Source organism: Tubulanus polymorphus, chromosome 10 (genome assembly GCF_964204645.1).
Source record: "Tubulanus polymorphus chromosome 10, tnTubPoly1.2, whole genome shotgun sequence".
Lineage (NCBI taxonomy): Eukaryota > Metazoa > Nemertea > Palaeonemertea > Tubulaniformes > Tubulanidae > Tubulanus > Tubulanus polymorphus.
The window spans coordinates 2,874,111-2,894,157 of NC_134034.1; the positions used below are offsets into that span (position 1 = coordinate 2,874,111).

General features: G+C 42.2%; 1 protein-coding gene across 1 annotated transcript in view; it reads left to right on the forward strand.

Annotated features, from left to right (window-relative positions):
* Positions 1–20,047, forward strand: part of LOC141912222 (uncharacterized) — a 79,731-nt gene that overhangs the window by 22,294 nt on the left and 37,390 nt on the right. Inside the window, exons 5-10 of the mRNA XM_074803440.1 lie at positions 6,771–6,860; positions 8,389–8,592; positions 10,967–11,062; positions 12,177–12,321; positions 12,599–12,685; positions 17,926–18,005. Of these exons, the coding sequence (XP_074659541.1) occupies positions 6,771–6,860; positions 8,389–8,592; positions 10,967–11,062; positions 12,177–12,321; positions 12,599–12,685; positions 17,926–18,005 (702 nt within the window). The remainder of the gene's footprint in view (positions 1–6,770; positions 6,861–8,388; positions 8,593–10,966; positions 11,063–12,176; positions 12,322–12,598; positions 12,686–17,925; positions 18,006–20,047) is intronic.

Below are 20,047 nucleotides of genomic sequence, written 5' to 3' on the forward strand. Positions count from 1 at the left end.
CCCTGATTGTCAGGAACAGTCTTTGAAAATGGTTTACTGTTACCTGATTGTCAGGAACAGTCTCTGAAAATGGTTTACTGTTCCCTGATTGTCAGGAACAGTCTCTGAAAATGGTTTACTGTCCCCTGATTGTCAGGAACTGTCTCTGAAAATGGTTTACTGTGCCCTGATTGTCAGGAACAGTCTCTGAAAATGGTTTACTGTTACCTGATTGTCAGGAACAGTCTCTGGAAATGGTTTACTGTCCCCTGATTGTCAGGAACTGTCTCTGAAAATGGTTTACTGTTCCCTGATTGTCAGGAACAGTCTTTGAAAATGGTTTACTGTTACCTGATTGTCAGGAACAGTCTCTGAAAATGGTTTACTGTCCCCTGATTGTCAGGAACTGTCTCTGAAAATGGTTTACTGTTCCCTGATTGTCAGGAACAGTCTCTGAAAATGGTTTACTGTCCCCTGATTGTCAGGAACAGTCTCTGAAAATGGTTTACTGTTCCCTGATTGTCAGGAACAGTCTCTGAAAATGGTTAACTGTCCCCTGATTGTCAGGAACAGTCTCTGGAAATGGTTTACTGTTCCCTGATTGTCAGGAACAGTCACTAAAAATGGTTTACTGTTCCCTGATTGTCAGGAACAGTCTTTGAAAATGGTTTACTGTTCCCTGATTGTCAGGAACAGTCTCTGAAAATGGTTTACTATCCCCTGATTATCAGGAACAGTCTCAGACCGTGATTTTGTACCATCCCCAATAGTCACAAACAGTCGCTGAAATAATTCAACAACCACATTTGACATAGTTTCAATGAAAGATTTGTGTTGCACTTAAGATTACACGATGCCCGTCTTTGAAGTTTTATTTCGAGCATCCTTTCTTCCACCTCTTCCCAGCTGCTATTGTTGCAGGCATTTGTCTTTCATCGGTTCTCGGAATCATGTTAGAATGTCTGCATGTAGTTCATGTTCCTAATGACTCCACTGGTTCAGTAAGGAACCCGTTAACCCTTTCTATCAAATGTTAGAATTGAGCACGGAGTGACTACTAGTGACATCTGGTGGATCTTCTCTTGCCACAAGTGGAATCCTCTTTAGCTGTAGAGGTTGATGTCCTACTGCACACTAGCGACACCTGGTGCATCTTCACTTGCCACGAGGAATCCTCCATTGCCAGGTAGTTGATGTCTTATTGCATACTAGCGACATCTGGAGGATCCTCACTTGCCACAAGTAGAATCCACTATTGCCACAGTAGTTGATATCCTACTGCACACTAGCGACACCTGGAGGATCCTCACTTGCCACAAGAGGAATCCTCACTTGCCACAAGTGGAATCCACTTTTTCCACTGTAGTCGATATCCTACTGCACGCTAGCGACACCTGGTGGATACTCACTTGCCACAAGAGGAATCCACTTTTTCAACAGTAGTCGATATCCTACTGCACGCCAGCGACACCTGGTGGATCCTCACTTACCGCAGGTGGAATCCTCATTTACGACGGCAGCTTTCGCGTAAGGCGATTACGATTATACATCGACATCAATCTGTATTAATATTAATATCGATACGACAGCGGTACACGGCTCTCTAAATATCATCACTGATCGAGGCGTCAATTCCCGTTCGGAGGACGACGGTAAATGTCACGCGTCGATGATGATGAGGACAGAACGGTGTCATCTTCGTCTTCATCTAATCTTAACAAACGTGGCGTATTTTGTGGTTTCGATTTAGAATCGACTTCGAGGCTCGACGTTCGAAATGTGAATGATATTTGACTGTTAATCGCGATTAAATGAAAATGAACTAATTTCGACTAACTATATACAGTTTAACCCTTTAGCACTCAGAAATTTCACTTTGTAGCATCTTTTACTCCTCAGAATATTCGAGAGAAATTCCACATTTATCAGATACAGAATCAGCTCATTTCCTGCTTATTTTTGTGCATTACAACTTGTGTTATTTTGTAGTAAACGCACTATGCTTTCATTTGATATAAGATTTGATGATGTTTGGCCACCAAAACCGTGTCCTTTAGGTCGCCCGAGATTCATCCAACCTTACTTGGATTTGAAGTTAGTTGAGCTCTCGGAACTGTCGTGTTCATACTCCAAATACTCGAGACTTTCAAACAGGTAGATATTGATTTCTGTACGGAATTCTGACGTCTTCGATGTCTAGTTTATCGTAAGCAAATAAGTTTGAATCCTATCGGAAATTTTAGTAATATAGGCAGGGTGGATGTGGGCAGGTCGGATGTGCGTAGCTTGAGGAGTAATAAGCAGAGTGGATGCAGGTTGCTTGAGTGAGTAATAGGCAGGGTGGATGTGAGTGGCTTGAGGAGTAATAGGTATGGTGGATGTGAGTGGACTGAGTGCTAATGGGTCAAATCGGTGAAAATTAAAGTTATCGAAAAAGAACCAATTTTGATTCATAAAATCGCTTAACTCTAACTCTCACAGCACTGTTTAGGTCTCGTCAGGACTATAGTTAATTCAGGGTTCATGAATGTCCCCGCGATAGATTACGGATCATGCGGAGATGTGTTAGGTAAGAAGGTGCACTTTAACCTTTCTCCGCTGTACGGCTGCTGTTATTCGTTTCAATTCTTTGTTGCCGCTCTGCTGTGTACACGGTAGATAAAATCGGTACGAACCGATTGTGTGAGGGGAATGACGTCTATCCACGGTCTCTCTCTCTCTCTCTCTCTCTCTCTCTCTCTCTCTCTCTCTCTCTCTCTCTCTCATCTTCTACTCTCCTCAATTAAAACTGTCGATCAATATATCGCTACTGAGCGTAGGAGGACGTGTGACGCGCAGATGTCGTTAACCCTTACAGCGCCGGCGTCGCGATGAATTTCCCGCGAACGAGCGTCGCTGAGCAGCAGCGGTCTAATTCTGCCGTTGGGTCTAACTCATCGGGGAACGCTTCCTCATGGCTGGGTAAAGTTGGGCTTAGACTTCACACTGGTGGATGACCAACTTAATATCGTAGCCAATCTACAAACTTAGAACTAGTCTAAGCTCGTTTTGATTAACAATCAACGTAAACCCAATTTTAACTTATCCTAGTTCCATAGTGCGTCTAACAACTTAAGACATAAGACATAAGACAATCTTTTGGACATAAGTGTTGTCTATACTGTAACTGAAGCTTCTGTCAGGTTCAAATCTCTGCTGATGAAGGATGTGTCTACTAGGGCAAGGGTTTGTACTGTGACAGAGTCTCACGATGTCATCAGGTTCGAATCTCTGCTGAGGGAGGATGTGTCTACTAGGGCAGGGATTTGTACTGTGACAGAGTCTCATGATGTCATCAGGTTCAAATCCCTGCTAAGGGAGGATGTGTCTACTAAGACAGGGGTTTGTACTGTGACAGAGTCTCACGATGTCATCAGGTTCGAATCTCTGCTGAGGGAGGATGTGTCTACTAGGGCAGGGATTTGTACTGTGATAGAGTCTCATGATGTCATAAGGTTCAAATCCCTGCTGAGGGAGGATGTGTCTACTAGGACAGGGGTTTGTACTGTGTCAGAGTCTCATGATGTCATCAGGTTCAAATCTCTGCTGAGGGAGGATGTGTCTACTAGGACAGGGGTTTGTACTGTGTCAGAGTCTCATGATGTCATCAGGTTCAAATCCCTGCTGAGGGAGGATGTGTCTACTAGGACAGGGGTTCGTACTGTGATAGAGTCTCATGATGTCATCAGGTTCAAATCTCTGCTGAGGGAGGATGTGTCTACTAGGACAGGGGTTTGTACTGTGATAGAGTCTCGTGATGTCATCAGGTTCAAATCCCTGTGAGGGAGGATGTGTCTACTAGGGGCAGAGGTTTGTACTGTGATAGAGTCTCGTGATGTCATCAGGTTTAAATCCCTGCTGAGGGAGGATGTGTCTACTAGGACAGGGGTTCGTACTGTGATAGAGTCTCGTGATGTCATCAGGTTTAAATCCCTGCTGAGGGAGGATGTGTCTACTAGGTTAGGGGTTCGTACTGTGATAGAGTCTCGTGATGTCATCAGGTTCAAATCTCTGCTGAGGGAGGATGTGTCTACTAGGACAGGGGTTTGTACTGTGTCAGAGTCTCATGATGTCATCAGGTTCAAATCCCTGCTGAGGGAGGATGTGTCTACTAGGACAGGGGTTTGTACTGTGACAGAGTATCATGATGTCATCAGGTTCAAATCCCTGCTGAGGAAGGATGTGCCTACTAGGACAGGGGTTTGTACTGTGTCAGAGTCTCATGATGTCATCAGGTTCAAATCCCTGCTGAGGGAGGATGTGTCTACTAGGACAGGGGTTTGTACTGTGACAGAGTCTCATGATGTCATCAGGTTCAAATCCCTGCTGATGAAGGATGTGTCTACTAGGGGCAGGGGTTTGTACTGTGACGGAGTCTTGCGATGTCATCAGGTTCAAATCCCTGCTGAGGGAGGATGTGTCTACTAGGGCAGGGGTTTGTACTGTAACAGAGTCTCACGATGTCATCAGGTTCAAATCCCTGCTGAGGGAGGATGTGTCTACTAGGACAGGGGTTTATATACTGTGACAGAGTCTCATGATGTCATCAGGTTCAAATCCCTGCTGAGGGAGGATGTGTCTACTAGGACAGGGGTTTGTACAGTGACAGTCATCATGTCTTTAGGTTTGCCCTGGCAAAGTAGGAATGTAGCCAGTCTCGCGATGTCATCAGGTTTGAATCCCTCCGAGGGAAAAACCTGACCGAGTCTAAAGTCACCGAGTTCAAATCTGTGCAGCTGAGGGAGGATGTTGGATGGGTAAAACTCAACCATCTCGCTGAACCGGTAAACCAGAGGAGATGAGATAATCCTTTGCGGTAAGACTGCTACTGATAAGTCCTACTGATGACGTTGGATTGGTTGCGAAAGTTTGTGGACTTCGATTATAGCGAGCGATATCGTAGGATTAAGGAAATGATATTTATGGCAGACGGAGTGTGCAGACGCACGTTGAGTGTGTTCAGGTAATGAAGGGTTTGACAGCTGCTAAGATAACAGGCTTATACAATCAATCTGTAACACGGAACCACCCACACAACACATACGTTATACACTATGAAGTGTGGACGATCACTTTTGAAAGTGAGCTGATAAAATGTCTAATATCTGGTGTTTGTAGTTCATTTTCAATTAGAAATGTCTCAGGTGAAGCACTGTACACATGTGAAGTGTGGATGATCAGTTTTTGAAAGTGTGCTGATAAAATGTCTGATGTCTGGTGTTTGTAGTTCATTTTCAATTAGAAATGTCTCAGGTGAAGCACTGAACACAAGTGAAGTGTGGACGATCAGTTTTTGAGAAAGTGTGCTGATAAAATGTTGAATGTCTGGTGTTTGTAGTTCATTTCCGATCAAAAATGTCTCAGTTGAAGCACTGAACACAAGTGAAGTGTGGACGATCAGTTTCTGAAAGTAGGCTGATCAAGTATCCAATGTCTTGTGTTTGTAGTTCATTTTCGATTAAAAATGGAAAATCTAGAAATTATCGAGTTTATATTTAGCCGTCGCATTCGTGGCATTCTTTACGCGGCACAAATTATCGCGCGAATCTCGAAATGAATCTAAATGAATCTAAACGGCCGTAGTTCGTGCCGGTTGTTTATCGCCTATAATGAATAGGAAAATGGCTCTTCCGGCGGCTGGTGAGTATTTCTCTTAGCGTCGTTGTTGGCGTCATCGTCACGTCGTTAACTTTCCCCCGGCGGTATCGACGGCGTCGAATGCCAGCTTTTAGATGAATATAACCCGCGTCGTCCCGAACCCCGACGATGTATCTCTTGTCGGCCGTTCCTCGATTAGTACCTCCTCGCTCTTCTGCGGTATAGCGGTATAAAGCCTTTAAGTGTTTTCAGTTTGGTGAGAGGGTGAAGCACTGACTTTGCCGCATGGGTTCAACTTTTCCTCCTTCCAAATGACATTTTTAGATCAAGTGGATCTATTTTGAATATAAGTTCCAGTACTGCCCCAAAAATAACTCAAATCACTTACAAAAAGTCAATTTTGACTACGCTGGCCCTCTCTATGGGATCGGTATAAAGTATTTTCAGTTTGGTGAGAGGGTGAAGCACTGACCTTGCCGCATGGGTTCAACTTTTCCTCCTTCCAAATGACATTTTTAGATCGAGTGGATTTATTTTGAATATAAGTTCCAATACTGCCCCAAAAATAACTCAAATCACTTACAAAAAGTCAATTTTGACTACGCTGGCCCTCTCTACGGGATCGGTAAAAAGTGTTTTCAGTTTGGTGAATAGGTAAAGCATCCCTTTCACTGACCTTTCCGCTTGGGTTTAACTTTTCCTCCTTCCAAATGACATTTAAGATCGAGCGGATGGATTCGTTTTGAATATAAGTTTTAAATCTCCCCCAAAACTATCTAGAACCACTTACAAAGCGTTAATTTTGACAACGCTGCCCCGAAAATATCTCATAATGCTTGCGTAAGATTAGTTTTGAGATTAAGCTTCGATGCTGCCGCAAGAATATCTCAATCTGCTTAGAAATGGTTGGATTTGACGGTACTGCCCCAAAAATATCTCAACAAACCTCTTACGTAGGGATACTGCCTAGAAAGGGTTTATTTTGAACTGAAGCTTCAATACTGATTATCTAGTATCTCGAGCTGCGTACAAAGTATCCCTCCATCTGTCCGACCGAGTCTTATTTCAATCGGCCCGTTTTCTTTTTCGCGAAAAAAATTGTAATGTAAATTTTTGTAACGCTTTTTTTCTCTTCGAAAATATCTCTCGCGCAGACGCCGACGGAGAAGAGGAGGAAACGATGGCCGAACTGCGGAAAACGATGACTCCCGAAGACGCGAAACTCCTCAGCGACCTTCTCAACGGTAAGTTTTCAAAGTAAAATAGTAATTATAACATTTAGCTCTTCGAAACCTAAGCCTTGGACACCGTACTCGTCAGACCCCGAGCTCTGTGCTAAAAATCGGGCGCATATTTCAAACTCGAATTCCGCCGTATTATCATTATCAACCTTCCAGTGCATATGCACTGCAGTGCGGTGTATATATCGGTGATGGACTTTACTAGTACACCGCATCATAGTGTATTGATGATGTTAATGGCAATTATTTTTTATCCCTATTGAAAGATGGCAGCACGTGTCAAATAAAGTGAAGTATTAGTAACTAATGATACATCGCATTTCGGTGTAGCTACACTGAGGCGGTATGCCCATTATGCGTACACCACAATGCGATGGAATTTGTAGAAATTTTCAAATTATCTCCAGCACTTTCGGGTATTAATTAGTCACCACTGAAAGGGTTAAGTAGTGTATCGTTGCTATACGGGTGGCTAGCCGGTGGGTGCGTGCGTGTGTGCTGGAGTAGCATGTATCGTTGCTATAGGGGTGGCTAGCCGGTGGAGTAGCGTGTATCGTTGCTATAGGGGTATCTAGCCGGTGGGTGCGTGCTGGAGTAGCGTGTATCGTTGCTATACAGGTATCTAGCCGGTGGGTGCGTGCTGGAGTAGCGTGTATCGTTGCTATACAGGTATCTAACCCGTGGGTGCGTGCTGGAGTAGCGTGTATCGTTGCTATACAGGTATCTAGCCGGTGGGTGCGTGCTGGAGTAGCGTGTATCGTTGCTATATGGATATCTAACCCGTGGGTGCGTGCGTGTTGGAGTAGCGTGTATCGTTGCTATACAGGTATCTAGCCGGTGGGTGCGTGCTGGAGTAGCGTGTATCGTTGCTATACAGGTATCAAGCCCGTAGGCGAGTGCGTGCTCCAGTAGCGTATCGTTGCTATACGGGTATCTATTCCCTTCGTGACATTTACCGCTTCGTTGCCCGCGCGCGCCAATAGAAAAATCGATTTTCCCGAAAATGTCAGCAACGAAATTACGGTCAGCGATAAAAAAAACTGCTGCCGTTCGCTATATACCCTCGGTATTGATCGGGATCGAGTAAACAATTCCTCTTATCTAAACACGACGTCTCTTCTTCGACGCGTGTCGTACTTCGACCTTTGTCGTTTGTCTCGACGATATCGGATCGTCCGAGGCATCTTTACGTTTCGGACGGCGAGATAAACCGAATTCCAAATTTTTGGCCGATCCCTTTCTGAAGTGGATGGCTCCGAGAATATCTGAACGGTTCTTTATTTTAGCTATTTATTTCTCTAGTGGATGGCTCCAAGATCAAGATGATTTATATCATAATTTTCGATGCCATTTTATCTCTAGAGGATGTCGCCGAGAATATTCAAATTACGTTTTTATGCGAGATTTTCCATCCTCTACTGGGTGGCCCTAGAAATAACCGAATTCAATTTTAAGTAGCTTTCCCTTTCTCCTGTGGGTGGGAAACTATATAAATCGGTTTTACCGCAATATTTCACGACTTAAATTTCAGGTAAAGTCAAATTGAACGAACTATCCGACGACAATATCGAAAAAATGACGCAATACGTTATGACCCTGTTGGACGATTCGGAGACACCCGCTTTTGGCGAGAAAGAAGGTGGAAAAATTGCGGCGAAAGATGAAACGAATGATGATGATGATGATGAAAACGTAGATGAATCGGCTATGGTCGACAATGGCGACCGCCTGAAAGGTATATAGTCCGTTTCGAAGAATATGTGGAGTTTTTCTGGCGTAAGCCGCATAGCTTAGAATCTAGATGCGCAAGCTGCATTACATCCTCCCCTCGGCGGGGATTCGAACCTGATGGCAGCGCTACACTCAGCCACGGCACGAAACCCTGCCACACTAGACCGGGTGCGTAGCTACATGCGCAGTTTTGTCGCACGATAACTTGGGGCACCAATCAGATTGCTCGTTGTATGGTCGCCGAGGCAAATTTCACAGAATATAACTGGAAAAACCCGAGCTAGAGTGAAACGGGATTTCTGATTGGCTAATAATGGCATCGCCTATGCTGCACACGTGCGGGCCAGTGCGGCAGGGTTTCATAGCAACTTTTAACCAACCGACCTGAAATTGTGTTTTGAAAAATAGAATATGCAAAAATGTGTAAAATCCTTGAGATGGTAGGCAAACCTTTGATTTAATGCGCTTTTCTTAAAGTACGCATATTTATCTATCTTGACTTGGGGCCAATAGATTTCCATCTCAAAATTAAAAGTAAAAGAATTGGAATGGAAAGTCTTGTACACTAATCCGTTCGTAGTCTTTTTAATCCTCTTAAATCAGGTTTGCCTAATCGGGTTTGCCTAATTGGAAATGTGTTTTATTTAGACCGTGTTCTTGTAGTAGTGAATATGGATTCAGTTCCACAGTTGAGCTCATTTCAACTCACTTTAATTCAAAAGAGTTTCGACTATAACTCACATGAGCATTAAGAGTTAAAGTCTTACACTTATTACTGTTGAGTTTAAATTCTACTCTTGGGGAGTTGAATATTACGAAATGAACTCATTCTTAACTAAAGAGTTTAGCGAGTTGGATATTTGAAAATGAACTCTTTATAGCTCGCGAGTTCAGAAACTCGGATGAGTTCAGATTCTACTCTATGAGAGTGTTCAATCATGAACACGTTCCAACTCGGAGCATTAACTCCGAACGTATTGAAAACGAACTCATTTGAACGCGCAAGTGTGGAATCGGGTCTCGGGTCGAGATGCATGAAAACTTGAATTATCCTAGTAAAAAAAAAGTAGCAACCAACAGCATCTTAACCGAAACATTTAAGTTTACCTTGTGGAACAGGAGGACAGTGTTGAAAAGTTTGATGTATGTAGTTTGTTACCCCTATCCACAAACCCCATCCCTCCGTCCAACGTGTAACATGTTTGCTTGGCCTTCACCCGGTTTTATGGACTTACCTACGACCTGATTAATCTTGTGGTCGGATGATTCCAATTTAGGGAGTCCGAATCTAACTCGGAACTGTGGAAGTTCACGGTCTCAATATCTTTTTTTTCAAATATTTGAATCCGATAGTCAAATTTCAATACAAAACAGTAGATAATTCGACTCCAAAATTCATTCCAATTACGAATCTATAGTCAAAAACTAAGAAATGTTGAACGGACTCTCGTCATTGGGGACTACTGTTTAGAAGTGGGTCTAAGTCTATGAACCCGGGCTCTAAACCCATATCGGATATCACACCTATCCTAACCAACCACGGGTGGTTTCAGAGTCGTGGCTTAAGTCCAAAAGTGGACTTGAATCTTAAGACTGGTCTTAAGTTGTTAGATTGGCTATAGAACTAAGTTGGTCTAAGACCAGTCCTAGCCGTGACTGTGCAACCAGCTGCAAATGTTATGAAACTCTTGTCCAGCCGTATGTGGACTTTTTATGTCACCAATAGTTTAATTCTTAAAACGTGAAAACATCAGTTCTAAATTTATCTCTCAGCCTCTTTGTTTGCGTTACGATTGATGCTCGCGCTACAACCACTCCCTGATAATTTGGTTTTTCCTACTTTCACGAGTCTTGAAAACTGAACGTGTATTTCATATGAAACATTGTCCACTGATTTCATGACTCTCGGGTGTGGTCCGATGCTTTTTCGGAGTCGACTTCGGAGTCATTATCACCGACAGTTTCGCTGTTCACGCCCCATTTACATAGTCACACTTGATAATTTGCAGTACTTACACACATATATATATATATATATATATATATATATATATATACGCACTTCAACGGCGTAACCATGGCGATAACTGCCGTTTCGAATATTCGAAATTTGCACTTTGAAATCGCCAGTGGTCAGAAATTGTTCTTGGAGTGAAAATTATCAAGAACGGCAAATCAGGCTGCGATTGAATAGCTCGGAGAATCACAATTGCGGTTGAATTCTTTTCTTAGAATTTTTGGGCCATTTTCAAAATCTTCCAGACCGTTGTTTCGGCTTCTCCTGAGGTTTTTTTCGTGTCAACACTTTAATCGAAGAAGAAAATTATGTTATTTTCATCGAAAACGAGACATTTGAAAAATTGAAATGATATTTTTAGATTCCGACGTTAACGACAACCGAGAAATGTTAAACGCTCAGGCCTTGAATCGGCCGAACAATGAACAATCAATCTTCTCAGTCGAAGTGAAAAAAGGTATGAAGAAAAAACCTTATTCGAAAAAAAGTTGGTTTTATCTCCGGGGGTGGGGGAGTCCTTGGGGGGCCTGTACATCCCGGGATCCAGTTTCACAAAGCTAGAATAATTCAACTGCTGTTAAAACTCATCATCATGATTTTACTGAATCGTTGAAGTCATCGAGAATGAGAAGGTTGTCATTAGTAACTAATCGTAATTTTACTGAGTCATTGAAGTCTTGTTCAATCATAATTTTACTGAATTGTTGAACTCATTGTAAACGAGAAGGCCTCGTTGGCAACTGATCATAATTTTACTGAATGAAAGAAGTCCACGGGGAATGAGGAGGTCATGATTTACCATAGCTTTCATGTGAATGATGGAAAGGTCTTGCTGGGTGTTTTGTGAAACTGTGGTCTCAGGGTTGATGTGACGATGATATGACATAGTTTTACAAACCCTAATTACTGTTGTGCAAGTATGTATCATGTGTCTTGTAACCACCGCCCCCCCTCCCTCCCGCACTCTGATTGTTGTGTTTGATTACTATTCAGGAAATAAGTTATTTCCCACCTATAACTCTGTGACGTATGTTTGCAAGATATAGAATGTCAATGAGTGCTCTGCGATCTACTGTGGTAATTGAAGTTACCATTTATGGCAACTGAGGATCCATCAGGATGACGCCACCTGAGGTGACTGTAGAGTATTAAACTCGTGGCAATTGGTGATCCACCAGATGGCACTAGTGTACAGTAGGACATCAACTACTGTGGCAATGGAGGATTCCACTCGTGGCGAGTGATGATCCACCAGATGGCACTAGTGTACAGTGGGACATCAACTACTGTGGCAATGGAGGATTCCACTCGTGGCGAGTGATGATCCACCAGATGGCACTAGTGTACAGTAGGACATCAACTACTGTGGCAATGGAGGATTCCACTCGTGGTGAGTGACAATCCACCAGATGTCGCTAGTGTGCAGTAGGACATCAACTACTGTGGCAATGGAGGATTCCGCTTGTGGCGAGTGACGATCCACCAGGTGGCACTAGTATGCAGTAGGACATCAACTACTGCAGATTCTAGCATCATTTTCTAAGAATCTCGTCATGATTCTTTTTCAGCAGCAGCTCCCGGAGTCGTCGCCCAGCCCCGGCACGATGACATCGTAGCGCCCTTACCCGCTGCGTTGTCGGAAGATGATAACGAGCAAAAATCCGGGCATTACGATTTGGTCTTAACAGATCGCGCTTACATCAAAGTCGACAAACCGTAAGTTAGAGAAATTTTTCTATTTTTCGACGGTTGATCAGATTATCAAAAGCTGTTTTGATTCGGCCGTTTAATCAGTTCGTATCGATGTGAATATTCTTCACACCGAGTTCATCGTAGATGATTAAAATCAGTTGCGTTTTAAACGCGAGAAAGTAACTGCGGTATGATCGGTTCAATATGAATCATAGCCACGTGAAGAAACCATGTTTCGTTGCGTCAAACTATGCGCGTTTGAAATATCTGACTTCTATATTTTGCGTCTTCGTATTTTCAGGTTCAAAGACACGCAAGACGCCGAGGAACTGTTGGCCATCGTCGAATCCAAACTCGGTTTAAAGCCGGGCTCGTTCTCAAATGTGCAGTACGTATTAGTACGACAACCACACGATAACCACACTCAAACGTGGTGAACGGATAAAAAGATAAAACCCACTATCTACAGATTAAAAGACACCTGACGATGATCTCTAGGGTGAGATCGAAACGTCGTGTTTATTATATATTTTAGATTGTTCGATTGAATAAATTCTTGATATTAAATTGTTTTAATCTGTAGATAGTGGGTTTTTATCTTTTTGTGCAGTACGTATGTATGTAACTACGATCAATAGTTTGATGTCGAACTGGATCAACGGGAGTAGTTTTACAATCGACTTCAGAATCGAGATATAGTGTGACGTGCGTAGATAGGATATATACGTGTAGGAGGTGAGAGACAGAGGTCTCAAAACTTCGTGATAAATCTGCGTCGTCTTTGTTAAAAGATGAACACCTAGGTTTCTAGTACGATAACCACACTCAAACGTGGCGGACGGATAAAAAGATTACAACCCACTATCTACAGATTAAACGAATTTAGAATCAAGAATTTATTTATTCGAACAATCTAAAATAAATAATAAACACGACGTTTCGATCTCACCCTAGATCACTCGATCTGACACCTGACGATGATCTCTAGGGTGAGATCGAAACTTTGTGTTTATCATATATTTTAGATTGTTCGATTGAATAAATTCTTGATTTTAAATTTTTTTAATCTGTAGATAGTGGGTTTTAATCTTTTTGTGCAGTACGTATGTTTCTTTGAAGCTTGATTGACCTTCAGGCAGAGCCAGAATTTTTTATGTGGAGGTGCTCTGCTGCAGGCCCCTACTTAGAACGTACCCACGCCCCCGCTTATTGAAGAATATCTGCCCGGATGCCCGCCTAAAGAAAATTTGAGCGGCAATTTCGAAAGATTCATTCATTGGTAACACTGTCATAAGTTTTCATTCAAAATATGCGCACGCTTCTAAAGTTAGTCGATTCGAGGCAAAATTGTAGGAAAATGAGGCAAAATCTTCACCTCAAATAAGATACAAATTGTGTAATTGCTTTTCTTTGCATCTTATTTGCGAAAAGTTTTTTCTCCCAGGACCCGACATTCACGTGCATGGGCACTTTACGGAAAGTTCAACAACTTTCATGGAAATCGTTTCTCGAGAATCGTTTCAATTCGAGAATAATTTCGGTCGAAATATTTTGATCCCTTCGGAAAATGCGAACCCTGTAATGCGCACCAGACCTTCACCGCGAACATCGGCATATTTCAAAGCGCTATCAAGGATGTTTCATTGAAATATCAATAAACGGTAAAAACCATTGACATGAAATATGAATGCAATCATATTAAAAACTGCGCAAACTATCGTAAAACGTCTCGTACCTGGTTTAATGGATTCGGATGATTGAAAATGTACTCGCTTCAAGTCTAGAACTAAGTCTAGTTCAACCGGTAACGAGGAACTAGTTCTGATTGTTTGTTAGCTTGATTTTACTAAAAATGAAAAAACTTCGTTAAAAATGGGCCAACTTTTCCTTCCGAAGCGATGCTTAATAATTGACCACTGACTGACTACGAACTGATTTCGATTCTGTGCATTGCGAGTTGGGTCTCGGGTTTATTAAGATTTGAAAATGGACCGTAATCCGATGATGATGATGATGATATCTAAAGAGATAGTTAGAAACGTTGTGTCCTCCAATTTTTTTCTTTTTGGTTTTTGACAAATTTTTTCCTTTTTCTTTTTGGTTTTTTGACAAATTTTTTCCTTTTACTTTTTGGTTTTTTGACAAATTTTTTCCTTTTTCTTTTTGGTTTTTTGACAAAATTTTTCCATTTTCTTTTTGGTTTTTGACAAATTTTTTCCATCTAAATTTTCACGAGCCGATTTTAATCGAACGTTCACTTTTAATCGCGAGCTGCCGGAAATGTAAATACAGTAAACGGATGCGTAAGTCGGATCGACAAAAAAAGTCGGATAATAATCGCTTATATACGAGATGAATATGAATGCCGATCGTCCCGATTTTTGCGTCTCTTTCTCGAAGAGGAAATTGATAATCCGAATTCGTCGTGCATTTGTTTTGCACCAAAATAAAAAGAAATCACTCTTAGAAAGTCGGAGGGCTATTTTCGTGCTATCGCTGTGCGAATATGGCCCCCGTCGCGTCCCCTGTCCCCCGACTTGAAATCGACGTTTTCATGTCAACAGTCGTTATTTTTTAGTTGCGGTTAACGTTTTAGACTAGAAAAAAACGAACGCGAAATATTTGCCGCGTTTTTGAAATCGATTCTTCCGTAGGTGTAGATTTAATTTCACATCCGTTGATTAATTACGAAAATCCGACTCGTTGCGAGTCGCAGGATTTTTTCATTCGTCCCGAAAGATCCGTCTGGCGTAAGGTTTACGTCGTCTGCCGTGAAACTGGCGCGATGGAATACCGATGACAAAATTGCGTATTCCGACGCTCGGGGGAAAAATTCTAATTCCAACTCGAGTTTCGTTTCATTCGATTGATTCAAGCCACGCGTTGATTTCCCGTCGATACGACGCGCTCCGACAAAAACACCGGTTACGCCTGCCATCTGGTGGTAGAATCTCGAATTAGATGATGAATATGAGCTGGTTTAGTTTTCGATTTCGTCGCAAGATGGCAGCCTTGTTAGTCGGTTCCTTACGTTGTTGGGAGAACCGAGAGATTCGTCGAAGGATGCGGTTTGATTATGAAGCGATGGTAGGGAGGTCAGAGAAGCCTCTTTCGAAACGAGAACAGAGGTCAGAGAGGTCGGGAAATACCTCTCAGTCAGATTGCTCAATTGATTATCTGAATTATTGATATCTAGGAATATGAACATTTATTCTATGAAGATTGCTTCAATTCTTTAAAGAAATTTTTTCTCTGCCATATCCTTGGATCCAGTTCCACAGTTCAATTTCACTATGAATTCAGTTCCTCAGTTGTGTGGGTTCAATTTGACTCTGGATTCAGTTGCACAGTTGTGTGGGTGGTTTTAATTTGACTCTGAATCCAGTTCCACAATTGTGTGGGTTTATTCTGACCCTGAGTTCAATTCACAAGTTGCGTGGGTTGAATTCTAGTGTGGATCTAGTGCCACAGTTGTACGGTTTAATTTGACTTTGGATCCAGTTCCACAGTTGTGTGGGTTTGATTTGACTTTGGATCCAGTTCCACAGTTGTGTGGGTTTGATTTGACTTTGGATCCAGTTCCACAGTTGTGTGGATTTATATTGACTCTGATTCCAGTTCCAGTTATGCGGGTTTAATTTGACTGTGGATCCAGTTCCACAGTTGTGTGGGTTTGATTTGACTGTGGATACAGTTCCATAGTTGAGTCTGATTTGACAGGATCTAGTCCGTACCCGCAGTTCGACAATTTTGAAACGAAAATCAATTTCGACTCAACCCAACAGCGTAGCCGACCCCTAGCACGTATACAAAATACTGACAGCTTTAAATCAGCCCTCCCCCTTCCCTCCCCCCGCTCTAGTCGGGCTCGCAACCCGGCAATCTCCGCAACACGGGACTACCCATCAAACAGTAACTAAACAGGGTACAGACGGACGACAGAACTCCGCGACGCAGGGTACGTCACACCTACAATTCGAACCGCGCATTAGTAACCACGGCAACGTAATTATCGCGTCGTCGACGAAATCGTCGGGGTCGCCATGGAAACCGAATCAGAGATGACAAGAACTTGACGGAGGAAATTATATCCGCGCGAACGCTCGACCTCGGCTGATTGGCAGGAGCTGCTGCGATTATTAATAACACTAGCGGTGCAGGTTCACCGGTACAGTTACACGTATAGATCAGGTGATCTCTGAATTGATAATTATCAATGAAAATTTGTGCCAAACACCGAGAGACAGAGACGGAGAGAAAGTGTAGCGCAGATGATTTTATACCCTTTTTCAAGGCTTGTTTGATAGCATTTTGGTTGGGTAGAAGGGCATTAGTGCTATGGCAGGTGAGGATTCCCCTCGTGGCAAGTGAGGATCCACCAGGTGTCGCTAGTGTGCAGTAGGACATCAACTACTGCGGCAATAGAGGATTCTACTTGTGGCAAGTGAGGATCCACCATGTGTCGCTAGTGTGCAGTAGGACATCAACTACTGCGGCAATAGAGGATTCCACTTGTGGCAAGTGAGGATCCATGCGAAGCCCCCTCGCCCCCCTGTCGTTCTTGTGTACGAAGTAACCGCGACCAAAAAAATCTCATTACGATATGACCTCGACCTACTTGATATCGTCGAGGTCGTTTTTATGACACGTAATTTCCGGCTCCGTTCTCGCGTCGCTCACCGACTAATTCGTCTTTTTCGTTGGCAATTTTTTTTTCAATTATAGAAATTAATTCGACGCTTTGATGTTGTTATTTTTGTCGCGGTGACTCTCTCTCTCTCTCGGTGCACGCGATATGAGCCGAAGCTTTTTTTGACGCTTTGACATTTTCGGTTCGTTTTTCCGCCCTTGCCATTTCTTTCCATTTGCCCTTTGCACGAACGCGATGTCAACATATTACTCGCGTATTTATAGAATTTGCGAAATTCGTATTCGTATTTCATCCTTGCCGCGTTCTCGGTTGATAGTAAACTTTTCCGAGAATACGTTATTCTGGATGCGCGTGAATCCGGTGACTGCGGTTTCGCAATTTCTGGTTAGGTTTAAAAACTTGAACTTCAGTTGAATCAGGTTGATTTGAAGTGTTTTAACTCTCAAGATTTGATGTGATGATAATGATCGTTGATCTGGTCTCTTAGAGACGTTTCCGTCATAAGACAAGGTAGTCTGATAAAAATTGTGGATTTTGGCTCAGTCAAATGACTCCGCCATCAGCATATAATTATGGATAGACTCCTAGACTATGCAGTCAAATTACTCCGCTGTCATTAAATAATTATGGAAAGACTCCTAGACTTTGCGGTCAAATGACTCCGCGGTCAACTTATAATTATGGAAAGGCTCCAAGAATTTTCAGTCAAATGATAATTTATAATTGTGTATTGTGGACCTTTCAGTCATAATGACTCCAGATTCAGCTAATGATTGAAGGTTAGGGCTCCTAGACTTGTCAGTCAAATGACTCCAGCTAACAACCGTCTGTAGCTCCGATTTAAAATTACAAACTACATTTTTCCGAAAGCCTTCATCATCAAGCCTGTAATCATTCGAAATTCACATAGTGTTAACATATCCTTTTTGAAATATCTTCCAAACTCTTTTTCAATTTCTCATGACTTTCATTTTCAGATGGAAAAAGGATATGATAAGTTTCCGCGTGAACTCGGACGTAGCCGGAGCCAACGCCGACGCGATCTCCAAACAAATAAGTGAGTTTTTCATTTTTTTTTCTCCCTGAAACTATTTTTCAAGCATTTCTTTGTTGTCAAAACATGTCGAAATACTCCTCCGCGTGATAGACGACTGAGCTCCTGATTTGCATAAATTTGAATGTAGACTTAGAAAGTGCTGCCATCTGCATGTGTTTTCTGACATTAAAATTTTGCCATGTAGCAAGCAGCCAAAGCCTTCGAAATGAGTAAATGTTCTCACGGCTAAAACTGGTCATGAAAAATGAATGCAAAAATTTGCTTAGACTGGTCTTAAGTTGTTAAATTGGTTATAGAACCAAAATGGCTTAGAATGGTCTTAAGTTGTTGGATAGGTTGTAGAACTGAAATAAGCTTAAACTGGTCTTAAGTTGTTAGATTGGTCATAGAACCAAAGCGGGCTTAGACTTATCTCAAGTTGTAAGATTGGCGACAAAATCGAACTGGGCTAGTTTTATACCTAAACTTTCTGTGATAAAACGGGCCGAGTTCGATTCGTTAAATGGTCATTTCCTACCCGTACGTGGAAACCGGCGGTTTATAAAAGGTGACACCCGACGTCCGACCGAGCTAATAAAGAGCAACGATGAAGATAGTCTTATTACTACAACCAATTATTAGTCATAACATATACATTTCTACGATGCATGGTTCATCACGAATGAACTGACCCCGATGCATGGTTCATCACGAATGAACTGACCCCGATGCATGGTTCATCACGAATGAACTGACCCCCCTGTAAGAGTATTAGTGGAACTACAGTTCAAACACAGCCCATCCTTGAAAGACACATTACATGAATTCTCAATTACTTGAAAGTCGTAAGGCCACGAACAATTAGATCTCTTGGTCGTAATGACTCGGGCGGCTCGAGGAGCGATAACCCTAATCGAAAACATAACGTACAATATCCCCGTTTACGCAATCGATGATGTCATAGGGGGATTTATGGAGGCAGCCATTTTTTTCAGGAAATGTCTAGTAGATAATCTGACGATGTCATAGGGGGAGTTTTAGACGCAGCAATCTTTTCAGAAAGTGTCTAATCTGATGACGTCATAAGGGGATTAAGTAAGCAGCCATCTTCCCAGGAAGTTTCTAGTAGTTAATCTGATGATGTCATAGGGAGATTTATGGAGGCAGCCATCTTTTCAGGAAATGTCTAGTAGATAATCTGACGATGTCATAGGGGGAGTTTTAGACGCAGCAATCTTTTCAGAAAGTGTCTAATCTGATGACGTCATAAGGGGATTTACGGAGGCAGCCATCTTCCCAGGAAGTTTCTAGTAGTTAATCTGATGATGTCATTGGGGGATGCATGGACAGGCAGCAGCGTCGATGACGTATGATGATTCTATATTGAAATGTTGTCGGTATATAGTAATTACATTACTGTGTCCATTCTGCGTCGGTTCGACGTTTATTGCGTGATACGATGAACACGCACTCGCCGACCGTGTTCGGCAGTCGTGTCGTTTTGATTAGGCATTTGACAGGCGTCATTCGTTCGTTTGTTGGATGTCGCGCCGTGCAGCTCGTCGTACCAAGCAGACGGCTAATTCGTTATCGCTCTCACGCATATGCCTCGTCGCTGCCATAACTAGCCAACAGTGCCGCGTAGTTGATATTATTATTATTATTTTTATTATTTCATGTTATTATTATTCTTATTGTTATTATTATTATTCCTATTTATTTCATCACGCGATACTTTATGCAGAGCTGCCAACTGTTCCAGATTTTTTGTCACTATCTTATGATGAGATGTAATGATTAGATTGGTTTGATGCTTACAGAAATAAGAAATATATTTACTGAGGGTCTTACTGTTGATTATTGATTAATTTGAACAGAAATATGAAAGATGTCACCGAGCGTCTTACTGTTGATTACTGATTAATTTGAACAGAAATATGAAAGATGTTACAGATGGTCTTACTGTTGATAACTGATTAATTTGAACAGAAATATGGAAGATGTTACCGAGGGTCTTACTGTTGATTACCGCAGTGCATGAGTTCAGTGCAAGAACTTGCTGT